The 19418-nt window shown below is 28.5% G+C and overlaps 1 protein-coding gene across 2 annotated transcripts; it reads left to right on the top strand.

Annotated features, from left to right (window-relative positions):
- Positions 1 to 9704: 9704 nt before the first annotated feature.
- On the top strand, positions 9705 to 19338 carry LOC105641621 (leucine-rich repeat transmembrane protein kinase family protein). Of its 2 annotated transcripts, none has more exons than XM_089719506.1 (12): positions 9705 to 10091; positions 11473 to 11613; positions 14093 to 14225; positions 14368 to 14439; positions 14799 to 14942; positions 15039 to 15110; positions 15332 to 15397; positions 15564 to 15634; positions 15721 to 15864; positions 16416 to 16757; positions 18280 to 18674; positions 18762 to 18957. In XM_089719506.1, the coding sequence occupies exons 2-12, from the start codon at positions 11514 to 11516 to the stop codon at positions 18777 to 18779; spliced, it is 1557 nt and encodes a 518-aa protein (XP_089575632.1). In that variant the 5' UTR covers positions 9705 to 10091; positions 11473 to 11513; the 3' UTR covers positions 18780 to 18957. The 2 variants fall into 2 exon arrangements, with proteins under 2 accessions (XP_089575632.1, XP_089575631.1); XM_089719505.1 differs by having other exon boundaries at positions 9708 to 10091; positions 18782 to 19338.
- The last annotated feature ends 80 nt before the right edge of the window (positions 19339 to 19418 follow it).

Raw genomic sequence — 19418 nt, 5'->3', positions numbered from 1 at the left:
AAGTAACAAAGTCAGGGGCGTTATTATATATTCGACCTACTTCTTATCTATAAAAAGTGTATATTATACTCAAATTATGTGAGGACATTTTAATTATTATTATTATTATTAGCGTAAAAATGGGAAAGTACTAATGATATTTGTAATTAGATGTTTAATAGCGTTATGCACTTAGATTAACAAATCTAATAAAAAAAATCTACTCAATTAGGGTTAGCCGTCTCTCTCTCGCTCTCTCTCTCTCTCTTTTGGTATATTCTTTTAGATTTTGTATTCTGAACCATCGTCGACCGTCTTCTTTGGCCGACGATGGTTTCTTTTCGTCCCTTTCTATCATCTTTCTTTATTTCTTTCTAATTATATCCAAACCTATGATCATTTCGAATAAAAATTTAATTTGTCTCTCAGATTTGTAATAGTTGATAGATATTGAGTGTTTTCGATACTCTCTTAGTGGGTTATTAATTTCTCCCCTTTCATGGGGTTATTCCTCGTTATTGAGGAGTTTTTACGTGGATCTTTTATTTCTCCCGCAGTTCGAAATACAAGATAGATTCATGGTTGCTTGTGATTAAAGACTTCAGATCTTTAACTTCGAGTAAGTTTTCTTTTGTCAATTGAGCATGGTAGTGCGACATGTTACTCAATTATTGCTTGTGGTATATTAAACTCTTCTGAGTGTGTCAATTGTAACAAGTTTTCGAAAAACAATGTTCAGGACAATATTGTAGAAAGTTTCTTTTGTCATCCTATTTGAAAATAGACTAGTGTTTACCCCGGAAAATTAACCTCTTCTACCAAGATCATCTCTAAACAGAAAATTTCGATTTTTTATATTTTTATTTCTTATTTTTATGAAAATATTATGATGTGCTCAACTTATATTCATTATTAATGAATTATCAAGTTTTTTTTTTTTTTAAAAAAAAAACATATCTAATTGTTTAGAAGTTTTTTTTAAAAAAAATTAACATATCTAATTGTTTAGATTGGAAGCTAATATTTTGATAAGTGAGGTATAGTTCTTTACTATATAAGGTAACATATTTAATTATTAATGAATGATATTATTGTAACAATTTGGGTTGTACCACTGTGGTATATGCCACTTGTTATTTAAGGTGTGAATTTGTGCCATGTGTGAATTTATTTATATATGTAAATGTGATTTAAGAAAAAAAAAATTGTCCTCAAGAAGCTAAATCTTAAACCATATTAAAAAGTTTAGTATTATATATATATATATATGAAAATTATATTATTATAATTCTACAGTTTAAGCAGATTTATAACTATAAACTATAAGCCCATATGGGCAATCTGTAATGAGGAATAATTATATATAAAAAGGAAAGAGTTACCTATGTTCATTATGTAGGGCCATACACTAAGTAAATTAAAAAATAGTTTGTTGGTTCAAATGAAAATATTTTTGACCATTCATTGAAAAAAAAAAAGATAAAATAGTAATAAAAAAATATTTACAAATTTACTTGGTGCATGGATGGGCCCATAGATCTAGTATAGGCAATTTTTATATGCAATAAATAGTATACATTATACTTAAATTTATGTGAGGCCACTAAAAAATATATTATTATTATTAGGGTAAAAATAGAAAAAGAAAAATTATATTTTGAAAACCATGTTGGATTTTTATTAGCCTTTTGCATTTTAGTTAACATTTGTACTACTTTAAATGTAAATGTAATGATATTTTGGCAAGTGAATTCTAATTCTTTGTTGTATACAATAAGATTTTTAATTATTGTTTAATGATATTATTTTAGCAATTAAGGGAGGATCAATATGATATTTACCACTTGAAAGTGAATTTGTGCCATACATAAATTTATTTATATACATAATGTAAAAATAATATAGTCCTTAATGAGCCAAAACCTCACCAAATATTAAAAAGTTTATTATTTCTTTTAGAAATTTTAAATTCCTTCATTTTTAGGTTTTTTTTCAGAGAATGATATTATTATAATGCTATAATTTAAGTTGTCAAACCATTAAGAAACAATTTTTATCTATGAAAGTCTATGTTATACTCAAATTTATTGAGGATCACTAAAAAATATAATTGTTATTATTGGGGTAAAATAGTAAAGGATAAATGATATTTTCAAAACCAAGTTGGTTTTTAATAGTCTCTTGCATTTATGTTAATAAATCTACTTGTTTAGATTTGAAGGTAATGATACTTTAGCAAGTGAGTTATAGTTCTTTACTATACATGGTAAGATATATAATCTTTATTTAATAATAATATGCTAATAATTTAGGGTGGACCAATATGATATATGACACTTGTTATTCAAAGTATGAATTTATACTTATATATGTAACTTTAATGTAAAAAAATAAAAATCAAGTTGGATTTTTAATAGTCTCTTGCATTTATGTTAATAAATCTACTTGTTTAGATTCGAAGGTAATGATATTTTAGAAAGTGAGTTATAGGACTTTACTATACATGGTAAGATATATAATCTTTATTTAATAATATTATTCTAATAATTTAGGGTGGACCAATATGATATATGACACATGGTATTCGAAGTATGAATTTATGCCATAAATGAATTTATACTTATATATGTAAATTTAATGTAAAAAAATAAAAATCAAGTTGGATTTTTAATAGTCTTTCGCATTTATGTTAATAAATCTACTTGTCTAGATTGGAAGGTAATGATATTTTAGCAAGTGAGTTATAGTTCTTTACTATACATGGCAAGGTATATAACCTTTATTTAATAATATTATTCTAATAATTTAGATTCGAAGGTAATGATATTTTAGCAAGTGAGTTATAGTTCTTTACTATACATGGTAAGATATATAACCTTTATTTAATAATATTATTCTAATAATTTAGGGTGGACCAATATGATACATGACACTTGTAATTCAAAGTATGAATTTATACTTATATATATAAATTTAATGTAAAAAAATAAAAATTAAGTTGGATTTTTAATAGTATCTTGCATTTATGTTAATAAATCTACTTGTTTAGATTCAAAGATAATGATGTTTTAGCAAGTGAGTTATAGTTGTTTACTATACATGGTAAGATATATAATCTTTATTTAATAATATTATTCTAACAATTTAAGGTGGACCAATATAATATATGATAGTTGTTATTCAAAGTGTGAACTTATGCCACAAATGAATTTATACTTGTATATGCAAATGTAATATAAAAAAAATAAAAATTGGTCTTTGCTTAGGTATGTCGCAATCCCACATTGATTAGACATACATTAACTAAATGACGTATATATAATAAGGATGGTTAGAAGTAAGCCCAACTCATTATAAATTCAAATATTAATATATTAATCTATTTACTATGATTAATTTGCTCCTAGAGCCCATATTCTTAACAGTCCTCAAGGAGCTAAAGCCTAAACCAATATTAAAAAGTTTAGCATTTCCTTTAGAAGTCTTAAATTCTTAAAATGTATATCTATATAAATATATAATTTCTAAAGCATAAGTGTCTATGCCGCAATTTATTAGAATTTGGGAGTGATGATGCAGTATTTTATTTTCATGATAATTAATCTTTTTTATTAAATAATGGAGTTACAAACTAATAAATCTAATGGATAATTTCACTATAATCAAAATATTTTTTCAGTTAATAAATATTAAATTTTTTATTAAATATTCTTTTCTATCAAAAAAACTAATGGGGTTATAATAGAGTCATAGTTAATAAAAATTAATTAAATAATGTAATTGCATTAACAAATAGAATTAGAATATTAATTTCAATTCATTAAAATTTTCATTAAAATTAAATATTCTTGTACCTTATTTAATATATTCACCTTATTTAATTTGAATATATGAGAATTTCAAACAGAAAAAAATAATTAATTAATTTATCAGTTAAATTATAATAATTCACTTAAAATAATTAATTGTGCTAATTAGTATTTTAGTTCATTACTTGAGAATTTCAAAAGAAGTTTATTTAGTTAAAAAAAGAACGTAAGCAAGTTATTTAATTAAAGCAACATAAATATAAATTACAATAATTTTTTTGAAAATTATATTCAATTTAATTAAAAAAATAGAAAATTATATAATCTACGCATCGCGCAGGTAAATAACTAGTATATATATAATTTGAGTAATAATTGTATCTAACTATTAATAATTTATTGCTTTTGACTATCTAAAATTATTATATCAAAATCCGAAAGATTCTCAATTGTTGAGAATTGAATTAAATGAAATCGTCAATAGAACATTTCAAGCAAGTATTTTAGATAAAAATAATTAAATTTATATATCTCTAATTAATAAATTGTAGATAAATTCTATGGTTTTAGTTAAAAGTTTTTAAAATTAGCTATTATTTACCATAACATTCACTTAATATATGGGGATTAAAGGCGTTTTTTGAGAGAGAAATAACTAATACTAAAAATAGAAAATCTCTTTGACATCAGTCTTGCAATAAATGCAACAAAAAAAGTTTATCTTAAAGGCAATGGTAAAATATGATGCTACGCATGTGGTGATGTTAAAAATGTTGAGACTATTAACAAGTATGAATACGATTTATTTCAAATATTTTTTATAATATTAAATGTCAAATAATTTTAATTATATATATAATGTCTATGAATAGTTTTATAATATCTTGTAAATATATTTATTTTAATTATTTTAATAGGCACCTAAGAAAAAAGTGCATATTATAGGAGGTTAATTAGGTTCATCAACAGAAAATGCAAATTCTTTTTCAAATTAAAGAAGAAAAAAGATTCTAATAAATTTAAAAATGATAAAAGCATTCTATCCTAATAAATTTAAAATAATAAATTCACCTTCATAACAAAACTAAAAACAATAAACATGAATATTACTTTTGCAAAACGACATAATCTATAGACCATAAAATTACCCGAATGGAAAAAAAGAAAGAAACTCCATAAATCAGTGACCATTAAATGTCTTCTACTCAAAATAATAATTTTTATCACTATCCAAAAAAATTTTGAATTTAAAAAAAATAAAAAATTTGAATAAAAAATATAGTATACATAGTACTCAAAAGGAATAAAAATTTATAAAAAAAAATTAAAGGATAAGGAATAAAAATTTATAAAAAAATTAAAGGATAATTAAATTATAAAATAACTAAATATTAGATAAAGTGTGGTTAGTAGTTATTGAAAAAATAATGATATTCTATTATTAATTTAAAAAAATTATTATTTGAATTATAAATTATAAAAAAAGAAATCAAAGAGCTTTTTATTAATAAAATAAAATTATTATATGGTTAGTAATTATTCAATAAAGAAAATAAAAAATATTATAATATGTTTTTTTAATTAGATAATTAAATGAAAAATATAAAAAATTTAATAAATGATACAATTTCACATCAAACTAACTAAATTTCATAATATCATGCCTCATAAGTTAATTTGGTTGAACTTTTACATATGTATATAGATATAGATATATAATGATGTGAATTTTAGATTATAATTGTTTTAAAATGACCAAAATGCTTTTAATGTCATTATAAAGTAAGTTTAATGAATAAAATTTTTAATTCTTTGGCTAATATTCAATATTGTAATGAAACAATTAAAAAACGACTTATTTATAAAATAGTATCCAATAAGAACATTTGTTTAAAAATATGTAAAAATTATTTTTCAGAAAAAACCATTTTTTCCCTTTTTTGCCCTTTTAATTCGAATTCTTTAAACTTTTAATCCCATTTTTAACATTATTTATATTATCTAACCAACGTTAATTTCCTTTTTCACTTTTAAAATTAGAAAAATAAAAGTCAAAGTGGAGCCTAACTTATTTACGAACTTTTCCTATAAGTATAAAAAAGTAAAAAAAAGAAAATAGTGCAATTTGGACGGACTCTACAAGTCGTCCATTTTGCTCCAAAGGCTAGTTAGGTACGAACAGCTATTTTATTTTTATTATTTTATTTATTTTTTTAGCAAAACACTTGATTTCTTGTGCACTCGATTTTCTAACCTCCACTTGTCCAAATGTTTAATAGTATTATTTTCTATTTTCAACTCGAGTATCAACACACGTGTAACGGAAAAAAAATTTTAATTTATAATAATTTTAAATTTTCTTTAATTTCCTTATAATCAATTAAATTTTCTAACCTTATCACCTATGTTTGAGCAGTAACCTACGGATTCTTGCACCATTATATTCAAGCACAAAATAAAAAAATAATAATAATTAATCTTATGAAAGTGGTCCATATAGAAAATTAGTACTTGATTAAATTTTATTAATTTTTTTTATCACTTTCGGGTTTATGACTTGAAAGTATGATTTTGAAATGAATTTTATAATTTCCTGCTGACATGACATGCGACTGATAAATGGAGCTCAACCTTACATTATGCCGCTATCTTTCTCTTCTCTACCTAAATATACCTTGAAAGTTAGAAATATTTTTCAACGGATTTATTTATTTAATATAATTTTTCAGTGGACTTAATTAAATTAAAATTTTAAAAATTTTCATATAATATATAATTTTAAAATTTTTTTATCAATTTAAGTCTATATTATACATATATGTTTTACATTTGAATGGAGTCAATTAACCTCACTAAATTGCTATAGTGTGCTCATACTTGGCCCTATAATTAAATTAAATCATATAAATTGTTTTTTTTTTTTTTTTAAAGATGAAATAATATCATTAGCTCAAGGAAAAATAATGCAATAAACGTGGAGAATATAATTCTAAATCTGAAAGCGAGCATGGCAGTATTTTTTATTTAAACTTATTAGGTACTTCTTAAATTATAATATAAACATAGTTATTAATTATTTTTCCTAAAAATCCTAATAATAATATATTAGGATTCACAATTGAACTAAAATTACAAATTTTATTATTTATCATCATAGTAACCATATTTAATATATATATATATATATATATATATATAAAATTTAAAAACTATTAAAATTTTTAATTGAGTTAATTTTATAATTAAGTTAAAGTAAAACTTTTAATAGATTATTTTTCCTCGTTTGGATTCAAATAGAAAACTAATAAAATTAAAATAAAATTAATATTTATTTTATTTTAATTAAAAAAATTAAAATCCTTTAAGATATGATAAGCTTATCATATTTACTATATAAACTATTTATTTTTTCAACTAATAAAATTAAAATCTTTAAAAATATTATATAATATATACCTTATTTAATATATAATATAATTTTTTATTTTATCCAACATAAAAATAATACAACTAATCAAGATTAAATATTTTTATTTCCTCGACCTATAAAATTAAAATCTTTAACAATATTTTTATCAATCTATAAACTTAGTGTAGGGCTTTTTTAGCAATCACAATCTTCTTCCCACCCATTTCCACTTTTTTGGATACATAAGAAACCCAATGGATTGAAATAATATTGTAAGATATATAATAAGAGGTAGCTCTCCCGTTATATATATATATATATATATATATAACTTTTTTTATTTATTGAGAGGTCCGATGCACTGAAATAACACTGTAGCCCTCACCTAGACTCACCAAATTAGTAAAAACACTTGTGGTCAAGAGGACTCGAACACTCCTCACGTAAGTAAGAAGACCAACCACACCATAGGATATTATTAGAAGTTGAAAAGGTAGAGGAAATTTTTCGGAATTCAATTTACAATCATATGTATGAAGTAGTAATTAGAAATATTATTAAAAGTTAAAAGGGTAGAGGTAAATTGAGTAAAAAGTTAGAACTTATGAAGTGAACATTTGTAGTGTCGGCTTACTGGGCTTTGACCAACCAATGATAAAAGGTTAGTCCTAAACAATTAGGATGCTAGCTTGCCATCCTTATAGTTATATGCCATTTGTGGACTTGCTCTGATACCATATTAAAAGTTGAAAGGGTAAAGATTGAAAGGGTAAAGATGAATTAGGTAAGAGATGAGCTGAAAATTTGTAATGTGGGTTATTTGGGCTTGGGCGAACCAATGCTAAAAATTTAATACTAATCAATTAATTAGCTTGTTATCCTTATATGTCATTTGTAAAATTAATATTTAGTCGATGTGAGATTCTTAATAAATATATACTTTTTTTTTTTTTTTATGGATTAACATAATCCTATTAATGCTTATAAATCACTATTTCTAAAATTTTGACTTGCGAATTTTAATTATGTGTATGTCTAGCTTACTTATGAGTAATGTCAACAAATATCAATAAAATCTTTTTATCAAGAAAAAATTAAATTTTATTAACCTTACAGTATTTAGGACAATTTTATTTTATCTAAGTACTAAACTAAGTTAATAGGTTCCTCACATGCACACAATTTAATTGGAATAACTTAAATAAAAAATCTAATCAAAACACCAATATTCATCAAAATAAAATAAAAAAAAATCAAAATTATTAACTAATATCCCATAAAATTATACATCCAAAACAACATGTGGAACAATTGTAGGGTTGTTCATGGGTCGATTTGATTCGGTTCGAATACAATAATCAAATCAAACCTCACATCAAAATCAAAATCAAACTAAATATAAAAAATTTCAAACTAAATCAAATCTTTGGTGGTGGTTTAGTTTGGTTTGATTTAGTCTGATGGTTTGGAATGTTTAAAAGAAGAGAAATTAAACTTTCTCATTTATCTAGTTAATAATAAAAAAATATTAATATTATACTAAATATTAAAAATTAATTAGTACAAAATATACCATAAATACATATGATTTTAAGTAGCTATTGAAAGTTTTTAAATTAATTTTTTATATGTTTATACTTAGCATGGTTTAAAAAAATTATATATTCAACAAGACGTCAATTAAGCAATTTATAAATGTAGAATTTATATTTTGATTTATTTTTATATTTTATTACTAAAAAAATTACAAAAAACTTATATTTTTTTTATATATCATTTTTTCTATTCATTAGGATACGTGATAGATTGAAATGATATTGCGGACTATGCAAAAGAGGTAACCCCGGGACTCATCGAATTAAGAAAACACTTGTGGTCTAGAAAATTCGAACTCGAGAGCTCCCACTTTTTATATAAGTGAGGATCAATCAGACCATACCTAATTGATTTTTTTCACATATCATTTGTACACACACATATTTATATTAATATAATTTTTTATGAATCTTTAATATTTGATTTTTTATAAAATAGTTATGTAATTTATCTAATTAATATGAAATTATTGTTGAATTGGTATTCAATATAAACTAATCTCATAATTTACTATTCAATATAAATTAATCAATGCAAAGAAATTCAAAAAAATTAAATTGAATTTTAAAAGTTCGAACATATATTATTAACTAATTTATATTTTGTCTTTCCATCAAAAGCAGAAAAATTAAAATGTTAGTAGATTAATTTTTTAAAATAAACATTTTTATGTATTAATTTAACTATAATTTCAAGACTAATTTATATTTTTTTCACTTAAAATTTTTTTATATAAAGCAATTTTCTATTTTCTCAATTAAGACTAATGTATATTTTTTTCACTTTTAAAATTCTTTTATATAAAGCAATTTCCTATTTTCTCAATCAATACACAGTTACACACGCAGTCAAAGGAGTTACTTTGAATGGAAGTAGAATTATAATTTAGCAACTTCATAATTTAAGACCACGCCGTTCTCCATTTCTCTGTCCACGGAAAGGAAGTAATAATTGCAAAAGTTCCCTTCAAATTTACATTAACACTATGCTCATAAATTAATTATAGACAGCAAAAATGAGATCAAAGAAACGGAAGCAAAACAGAAAGCAAGAGAAAGAGAAAAAGAGAGACAAAAACATTCTGTTTCAGATTTTGAACTGTTAAAATCATAAAGCACAGAAGGAGACTCACAGTATACACAGACCCGGTGAAGCAAAGAAGCCTTTTTTACTTACCTAGACTAGACAGCTCAATCTCTCAAAAAACCCCAGCTTTGATTCAATCCAAGTTATTCAACACTTTTGCCATATGGGTATTCCTTCTCTTTCTTCTCCAGATTAATTCTTCTCCAAAAAAGGTACCTTTTTGATTCTTCAGATTCTTCTTTATTCGTCTATTAAATATTTTTACATTTATTTATTTATTTATTTTTATTTTGGGTTTCTGGATTTGGTTTGTTTTGTTTCGATTTCAATTTTGATACTTGCAGCAGTATTTGGTTCCTGAGAAAATGTGGAGAATAGGGAAAGAATTTTGTTCAATTACCGAGTAGAAGGATTGGGATTACTCAAAATTGCCCATTAAAGCTTTATTTCTTTTGCTCCTTTTTACTGTTTCTTTCTAAAGTCTTTTCCCGTTGTGAGTTCTGTGTTTCTTTAGTTTGTGCAGTGGCGATGTTGATTTGTGTATATATATATATATATATATATATATATATATATTGATATTAAGTGCTAATTTAAACTAAGGGGTGCTTTAGAGTTGTTCTGGGACGAGGCTTTGCGTTTTCCGCAGAACGTAGAGGAAGATTTGATTCTAACTATAGTTTACTTGGATTTCCTATGAAAGTTGTTGAATTCCATCAGTACTAACCATGTCATTAGAGTATACTCATTGACTTACATGCAACTTTCTTGGTCAACTCCTCTTGAAAGCACAAGGATCCATATCTTATCATTGTATTGACTGAATCACACATTTTGTCCCTTAAATTCAGAATTTTCAACTGTCCACATTTGATGTTAGCCTGCTTGTTAGCAAGAAAAGAATGATTGCTTGGTGAAACTGAGTTAGAGAAACATGGAATAGCATCCAGGATTTATATGCAATACATTTGCAAACTAACCAGTACTTTGATAGGGAAATAGCCTAAAAATGAAATGATGGCAATGGAATTTTTTTTTTTTTAATTTAAAAATTTTGAGATGGGAAATGAGAGTATTTGGGTTGGGTATTTTAGTTTACATTGCTTGAATGAGATTGTTTATGCATAAATTTTGCAATTTTCTTTGATTGTCCAGATCCATGATGGGAAATTAGGTTTGTAAATTTGTTTGATGATGAGTTTGAAATACCTAATGCGAAAGGTGTAGTTTCAAGCGTGTTCTACAAAATTTGGCTAAAACATTTTTCTTTCCTCTTTCCCTACAAGTTAAAATCTTTACTTATACAATTGGAACTAGAAACTCAAATTCAAATCCATGGATTTAACAATCCATATGGAAGTAGCTAAAAAGGTTTTATATCGTTTTGTTTGTCACTTTGAAGCAAATAATGGCTCTAGAGAATGCTATCAGCAAACATGCATGTGCATGCAGCAACCACTAACATGTTTACTGCCATTTGTTTGTCTTGCAACTAGGTCTTTTTACCATTTATGTGTCTATATTATTTTGTTCCAATTTATCAATGGATATTTATAAGTCAAAGTGGGTCTTTTTTTTCCCTTCTTTTCACAGATGGACTTCACTCATATCTTCATTCGGGCTCATGTGTTTCCATGCTTTGGTCACTTGAGTTGATGTCATTGAAGATGGAGCTGGTTTTTGGAGCTTTTCTGCTAGCATGCTTGCATTCTTTTGTGTTGTCTGATTTGCAAGGTATAATGGTCCATATCTGATAGGTTTGTAGTAGTGACTGTTCTCACTTTTAATGTTGTTTCATGTTCACTTGACATATAATATTGACATTGCTAGGAAATTAATAGAGAAAATGAATCATAATCTGGTAAATCTCAATCTATTTCACTTTTTGAAATTATTTTGACATAATTACTGAGCCATTTGACTTGGTAATGCTTATTTTAGGTGAGAGATTTCCTTAGACACAAAAGTGCTAGACATGAAACATAAAAATAAATTGAAGATCAAGTTGCTATTCTCTTGATTCAATTCCTTTCTTTCTAGTTCATACACGTTTCGACGCTTGGGGCGAGGGAGTATTAAGATAAACCCTCCCAACAGTGGTGACTCTAAGTTTCAAACCCTGACCTTATAGGTAAAGTTCGCCTAAGGATGCAATTGGCTTGGTTCAATTGCACTGTTGTAATAATCAAGGTCTAGTGTTTTGAAGTATAGAGATAGAGGGGCTTTTGCACAATTGAGAAAAGAAGCTTTACCGAGGATAATTCATCATTTGCACACAATGATTATATAGATGAGAGTTCTTTCTTTCTTCTATTTTGAGTTAAACCTCCCACCTTTTTCATCCTTGTCTACTGTTTCTCCTTTTCTTTTCAATTCCCACGATGATATCCAACTTAAACCCACTCCTCTATATAGGAAAATCCAGTAATAAGTAAAATTTATTACTGATATTGTTCCATGTCACTTTTCTCTACCAAACACCGAAATTATTAGGAATATGAGTTTTATTCCCATTCCAACTCTTTGATTCCTTATAACCAATGAGACCTTGGGGTAGCTGGGGACAATATGATTGGCTAAAGTATTATACAGGATGATTGGCTAAACTACAAACAAGAAGATGATTGGTAACTGGAGAAAGAGCATTCTTGTTCTTATCTATGAGAATAAAGATTATGTGCAAAGAGGTTACCAATCTTTGAGGCATACCATATAGCTTGGAAAAGAGTGATTGAGCATAGTTTAAGCTATGATGTAATGAAACCTAAAACTCAGTTTGATTTGAGCCTGGGAGATTGATTATGGAGGCTCTGTTTCTCACAAGGGGGATCATGGAGAATATAAAGGGAAGAAATAGGTTTTAAATTTGTGGTTACAGCTATGGATATGGTTTTTCTATATCAAAGTGTTGTGGCTAAAGTTTAACAATTGCTATTGGTGCTAGGTTTTGCTATGTTCATTTTTTTTTATTTTTTTATTTTTTTATTTTTTATCTTTATGGAATAAGAATATTAAAAATTTTCTAGGTAACTAAAACATCGTACCTCGACAAGAGAAGAATGCCTTTTTGTCTCAAAACATGTAGTAAAACTACTTGCTACTTTTGTTACAGTTTTGGAAAAGTAGTGTTATGGGTCAGAATATTCCTTGTTAATAGCAATACATTTTAAAGTGCTCCAAGTGTTGTCAATAAAACAAGTCGTGAGAAGATTTGTGTTTCTGGTGAAGTATGTTAATTTTTTATGTTCTTTTCAATGGTTATATAGCTAAAGTTTAGATTGATAATTTAAAGATTTTTTTAAGTGTTGTTAATTTGGTGGGATAGTGGTAATATATAGATCTGTTATCTTTGGTCTTGGTTTGAATATTTCGTGCAAAGTTTACTCCTGTTTTTTTTTGGGTACCAAATGTCTCTCATGCCTGGGCATTGCACTTTAGCAACTACATGGTGGGTATTGGGCAGGACATTCTCAGGAAATGAACATCTTTGAAATGAGTATGTTAAAAAAGTTATCTGCAGAAGTATAAGCACAGTCTGGATATGAGGTGCTGAGACAGCTATATTTGGTGGAAGCTTAAGCACTCATCAAAGACAAGTAGAATTAAGATGGTATGGTCAGTATGGAACTAGAGATGAATTGGTATAAGGATGCATGTGGACTTGAGTGGTTAGGTGGAAAAGGGAAAGTTAGATTGATGTGGTAAAAAAATATGGCCTCAAATTCAGTTGAATGCATAAGGTTTTTATTTTTATACTGGACTCTTTACAAGTTTGCAATGTGTGTCATGGACATTGCTATGGCCTTAAATAAGGTTGAACAGAGGAAAAAGATCTGTGGATCCTAACTAAAATTGAATCGGTGCTTAGTTGAGTTGAATATGGTGGATAAATTAAACTATTTTCTGTCATACCAATAATATTGGTGTTTGGTTCTCTGTTTGACCATCTCTAATGTGTTTGGTCTATTCTTTCTCCTCCCGTTCTTCCTCTATTGATGTCAAGTTAATGATTAGATGGATCTGACGAACATATAATGAGAATAGAATTAATAAAATATATTAATCAATATGCTCTTTTTTTTTTCTTTTTAAATGTCTTATTGTTTTCTGCACAGCCCTTTCAAGAGATGAAGTTTACATTTCCAGTTCTTATTGAATAATTCTGGGATGGTTGCTTTGATTCGATGGTGAATATTCATCTTTGTGGTTTCAGGAGATGCTCTATTTGCATTGAAGACTTCGATTGATCCTCCAGCCAATCTATTGACAGATTGGAATCCAAATCAAGTTAACCCATGCACCTGGTCAAATGTCATCTGTGATCCTAATTATCACGTCACTTCTGTGTGAGTGTTGAATTAGTTTTACCTTTTCCGACTTTGCTGCATGATCTGATAACATGATTCGTCATTGATGCAGTATGTTGTATTTTAGTTGCATAACTAGTTATGTACATGGGATTTGCTTATACGTTCCACTTTCTTGCAGGACGTTGTCTGGCATGAACTGTTCTGGATCCTTGTCTCCTAAAATTGGGGTTCTGACAAATCTTACTACTCTGTATGTATACGGTTTCCTGTAACAATCAGCAAATAGTCTTAGTTTTTGCTCTTATATACTTGGCACATTTGATTTTACAAGACTAATATTAAAGATCTGGTAACTTTTTTCTGCAGTTGTACATACTCTGGTCATATTGCAACTTGAAGTTTATCTTAGTTTCATAATTTTTTTTTTTTTTTTTGAAATATTTTCTTACAAATATTCTGTGGTCATTGCATGGGTGACCAGCTATTTTGTTCACAATTCATAGTGCTTTTAGTTAGTTGCCTTTGGTTGGGTCTCATAATTGGAAAAGCTATTCAAGCAAGTTGTTTCACAAGTACAATGCTAACTTATATTGGGTGCACTAATCACAGAACATTGAAAGGAAATGGCATAACTGGTGAGATACCGAAGGAGTTTGGGAATTTGTCAAAATTATCCAGTTTAGATTTGGGAAATAATCGTTTAAGTGGTGAAATACCATCTTCCCTTGGCAATCTTAAAAGGCTTCAATTTTTGTAAGTGACATAATCAACTTTTTACCTAAATCTTGAGCTTTATGGTATTCTCTGTACATTCTTCATTATAAGTTTGATTTTCTTATATACAAACAGGACTTTGAGTCAAAACAATCTCACTGGAGCTATCCCCGAATCACTTTCTGGTCTTCCAAATTTGATCAATATGTAAGGGATAAATTTACATAATTTCTATGATATTTAAATGATTCTACTTGTGGTCACTTGGTTTGCTTTCACATTGAATTATGGACAACTTGTCCCAGCATTTTTATTAGTGGCAGCTTTACAAGATCTTACATTTTCTATAGGATTGAATGCAAGAGAATATGTTTATGTTCTTCGGAAGCTTTAAAGTTTCTGATGGCATGGTTGAATTTTTTTTGCAGTCTTCTTGATTCAAATAATCTCAGCGGTCAAATTCCTGAGCATCTATTCCAAATTCAAACATACAAGTATGAACAGCAGTAAAGATATTAATTACTGCCTTTTCTTGTAGGCATGCACAGTGTGACCACCAGTGAATTGTTATTTTCTTTTATGTTCTTTTTGTGCTTATGTAATCTGTGTTTGTTTGTGAATATGGCATTGCTTACAAAATTTTGCTCTCACTTATTTCAGTTTCACTGGAAATCACTTGAATTGCGGTGCAACTTCTCAACGACCCTGTGAATCTAATAATAGTGATTCAGGTATTAGATTTTAGCAAATTTTGATTTCTCAGGGAGTAATTGAACTACAATGAGATACTTATGCTCATCCTTCTCTTTATTGACAGGTTCTTCAAATAAGCCAAAGATTGGTATTATAGTGGGAATCGTTGGAGGAATTGTAATTATTCTTCTTTTCGGAGGCTTGCTGTTTTTCATTTGCAAGGGTAGACACAAAGGTTACAAACGTGAAGTATATGTAGATGTTCCAGGTTTGAGCTACTTCCCAGTATATAGAAACTAATGGCTATCTGTTGATACTGTCATTTCATTGGAAAAGCATTCTAAGCCCCTTAATTTTTATTTTAACCTATTCAGCTCCTCAAATCTTAACTTTTAGACAAGTAAAGCCAATTTTGGTGCCCTGGTTAGGACCACCACCTCCTATACCTGCATGGTCTTTCTTTTTGTCGCAAACTAAAGTTCTTCCTATTCTTCACTCTCCATCTTAATTATCTCTCACAAACTAAGCTTAAGGGTACTTTTCCAAGCCATTATGATGTGCTGATAGTATGGCATCACTAATCACCTACATGTAATTGGATTCAGCTTTTTTAGGACATTAATGGATTGTATAAATTCCTAACCTAATTATTTTTGCTGGATTTTGTTTGAATTTCCTTATAATTAGCTTTCTCTAGACATGGCATGTAACCCTCTAGGAGAATTTAAAAAATATAAAACTGAACCACATGTTCACTGAACAGTAACCATATGATCAAATTAATACACACTTTTTGTTTGAAACCTTTCTTGTGCTCAGGTGAAGTTGACAGAAGAATAGCTTTTGGTCAATTGAAAAGGTTTGCATATCGGGAATTACAGTTGGCGACGGACAACTTCAACGAGAAAAACATACTTGGACAGGGAGGTTTTGGAAAAGTTTATAAAGGAGTGCTTCAAGATAACACAAAAGTAGCTGTTAAGCGTTTAACTGATTTTGAAAGTCCTGGAGGAGATGCAGCTTTCCAACGTGAGGTTGAGATGATAAGCGTAGCTGTTCACAGGAATCTACTACGGCTGATAGGTTTTTGCACAACACCATCAGAACGCCTTTTAGTTTATCCATTTATGCCGAATTTAAGTGTGGCATATCGTCTAAGAGGTATTACCTGTTCGCCTTATATTTAAATGGAAGCAACTAACAATTTCCTTTTTCATTCATTGGCATTTTCTGCATTGTTGATGTTGCTAATTTTATATATTCCTGAAAGTATGCGCCAAACATATTGCTCAATGATCATGTAAAAGCTGGTCAAAGGAGGGCTGGAATCTACACATTGATTCTTTTTTCGTTTTTGCAATTTGTGTTGAACTGTATTCATCAAAAGGCGCATGTACGGTTTCTAGAGGATAGAATTTTATCCTAATCACCTGATTATCGAGAAAGATTATTTTTTTTAGTTCGAGATGTAATGCATACCTAAGGTTATATATGCTTAGAGGGGTAGGTAGATTTTCTGTATCGAGCAAACTAAGAACAACTGATTGCATACCATTTGACATGCCTGTTTAGGTCTATTCCAGAGTGGATAAAAGAATACTTCAGTTAGATTGCTGTTATTAAAATTCAGAATGATTCAAATTTGATAAAATACTTATCAAAGGTGCACAGGAGAGGCTTTACTAAATTGGCATTAGAAAGTCGTCTGCCATCACTATGCTTTGTACTACACTCCATAACTTCAAAAAGTGTCTGGCTGCTGAATAGATAATTTTGGAGTAGGCCATATATTCCCTATCAACTTAGTATGTCGTTCTAGATTTCTGTTATTACAGAGATTAGGCAAGGATAAATCCATATTATTAGGGACATGGTGGAGAACAAGAGGAAGTTGGATGTTCGAATGAGAAAAATTTATTTAGACTGTCAACCATGGAAGCTGTATGCTAAACCTAATAAATTAGATAGTTATTGAAAGATGGTGAATTTTAAACACTTATCGGTGCTGAACTTGTGAATTTACCATTCAGATGAATGTTAATATTTGATTTTTAATTATCATTTAACAACACTGTGTCATTTGGAAAGGCTTTGTCTGCAATTGACATGGTACACTATGTTTACTAAGAATTTTCTATTTGAATAGGAATTATAAACTATGTTCCGATCATGAAAATAGTTATAGCACTGATCTATATTGGCAAGGATTAGGAAACCCCAGTATACATAGTATTATCGAATTCTTAAGGAATATGATTCCTATGAACCTTGTGCACCTCTTTCACATGTAATTTAAAATAGGACATTGAATTCAATAATATATATATAACCTCCGTCCGAAGTGTTGTTTGAGATAAGTGCACAAGGATTCAGAAAATCATTAAATAACCTTAGTTTCAGCGAAAAATAGTTGTAATTGAATACATACTCTTGTATCAACTCTATAAATAATTAATGCTTATTTAGGGGAAATACCAAACATCAAGGGTAAAGGTTGAAACAAGTAATTAATGCTTCCTTGATTTTCTAAATTGACAAATGAAGTGGGATATTAAAAAAAAAAAAAAAAATCTTAAACAACACTTGTAGTGGGATAGAGGTTATACATCTTGTACAATTCTTGTCCGGTTAAAAAGATAACAGCCGTTGGTGTTAGGTTGACTTGTTTTAATCTTGGGTGCAGAACGTAAGCCTGAGGAGCCTGTTTTAGTTTGGGCAACAAGAAAAAGGGTGGCCTTAGGTGCAGCACGTGGGCTTGAATACCTTCATGAACATTGCAATCCTAAGATTATTCATCGGGATGTGAAGGCTGCCAACGTACTATTGGATGAAGATTTTGAAGCAGTTGTTGGTGACTTTGGCCTGGCGAAGTTGGTGGATGTGAGAAAGACTAATGTGACAACTCAAGTTCGTGGGACGATGGGCCACATTGCTCCAGAGTATTTATCTACTGGGAAATCATCTGAGAGAACAGATGTCTTTGGTTATGGTATTATGCTTCTAGAGCTTGTAACGGGTCAACGAGCAATTGACTTTTCGCGCTTGGAAGAGGAGGACGATGTCCTATTGCTTGACCATGTGAGATAACTGAGCATGAGAATTCATTATTATTTTGCTTGTATTTTCTCTGCTTCCTGCCTACACTTACAAAGTTATTTATACTAGTCTAAAATTTGCATCTGAAGGTCAAGAAGCTGGAGAGGGAAAAAAGACTGGATGCCATTGTAGACCGCAACCTTAATAAAAATTACAATATTCAGGAGGTGGAGATGATGATCCAGGTTGCTTTACTCTGTACCCAAGCGTCGCCGGAGGATCGTCCAGCAATGTCAGAGGTGGTACGGATGTTAGAAGGAGAGGGTCTGGCTGAGAGATGGGAAGAGTGGCAGCATATTGAGGTTTCGCGCAGGCAAGAATATGAAAGGCTGCAAAGAAGATTTGACTGGGGAGAAGATTCATTATATAACCAGGATGCTATCGAGCTATCTGGCGGAAGATGATGTTGCAGAATTATCTACAGCATTTGTTGAAGCACGTAGTACCTTTTTTTGGGTCAGCTTTGATATTTCCTTTCCTTTTTATGTAGCGATCATGTATTTAAAAACAGAAAAAAAAGAAAATGCTCCATGATCTCATACAAGTTTGACTGCTCAAGTGAGATTTTCTCCATTGTTTTTTCTTTTTCATGTTAAATTTGTGTAGTTACAGTTTGTATAATGAAACCATTTCTTGGTGTTTTGTATATTTCTCTTCTTTACATACAAAAAGAAGTAGAAAGAACGATTCTAATTTGTCCTCAACAATGCTAAAATCTGGTAAGGC

This window comes from Jatropha curcas, chromosome 3 (assembly GCF_041381405.1).
Source record: "Jatropha curcas cultivar XTBG-Jc1 chromosome 3, XTBG_Jcur_1.0, whole genome shotgun sequence".
Taxonomy (NCBI): Eukaryota; Viridiplantae; Streptophyta; class Magnoliopsida; order Malpighiales; family Euphorbiaceae; genus Jatropha; species Jatropha curcas.
Note: the sequence above shows the minus strand (reverse complement) of the source record. Positions and strands in the feature narration are given on the sequence as shown.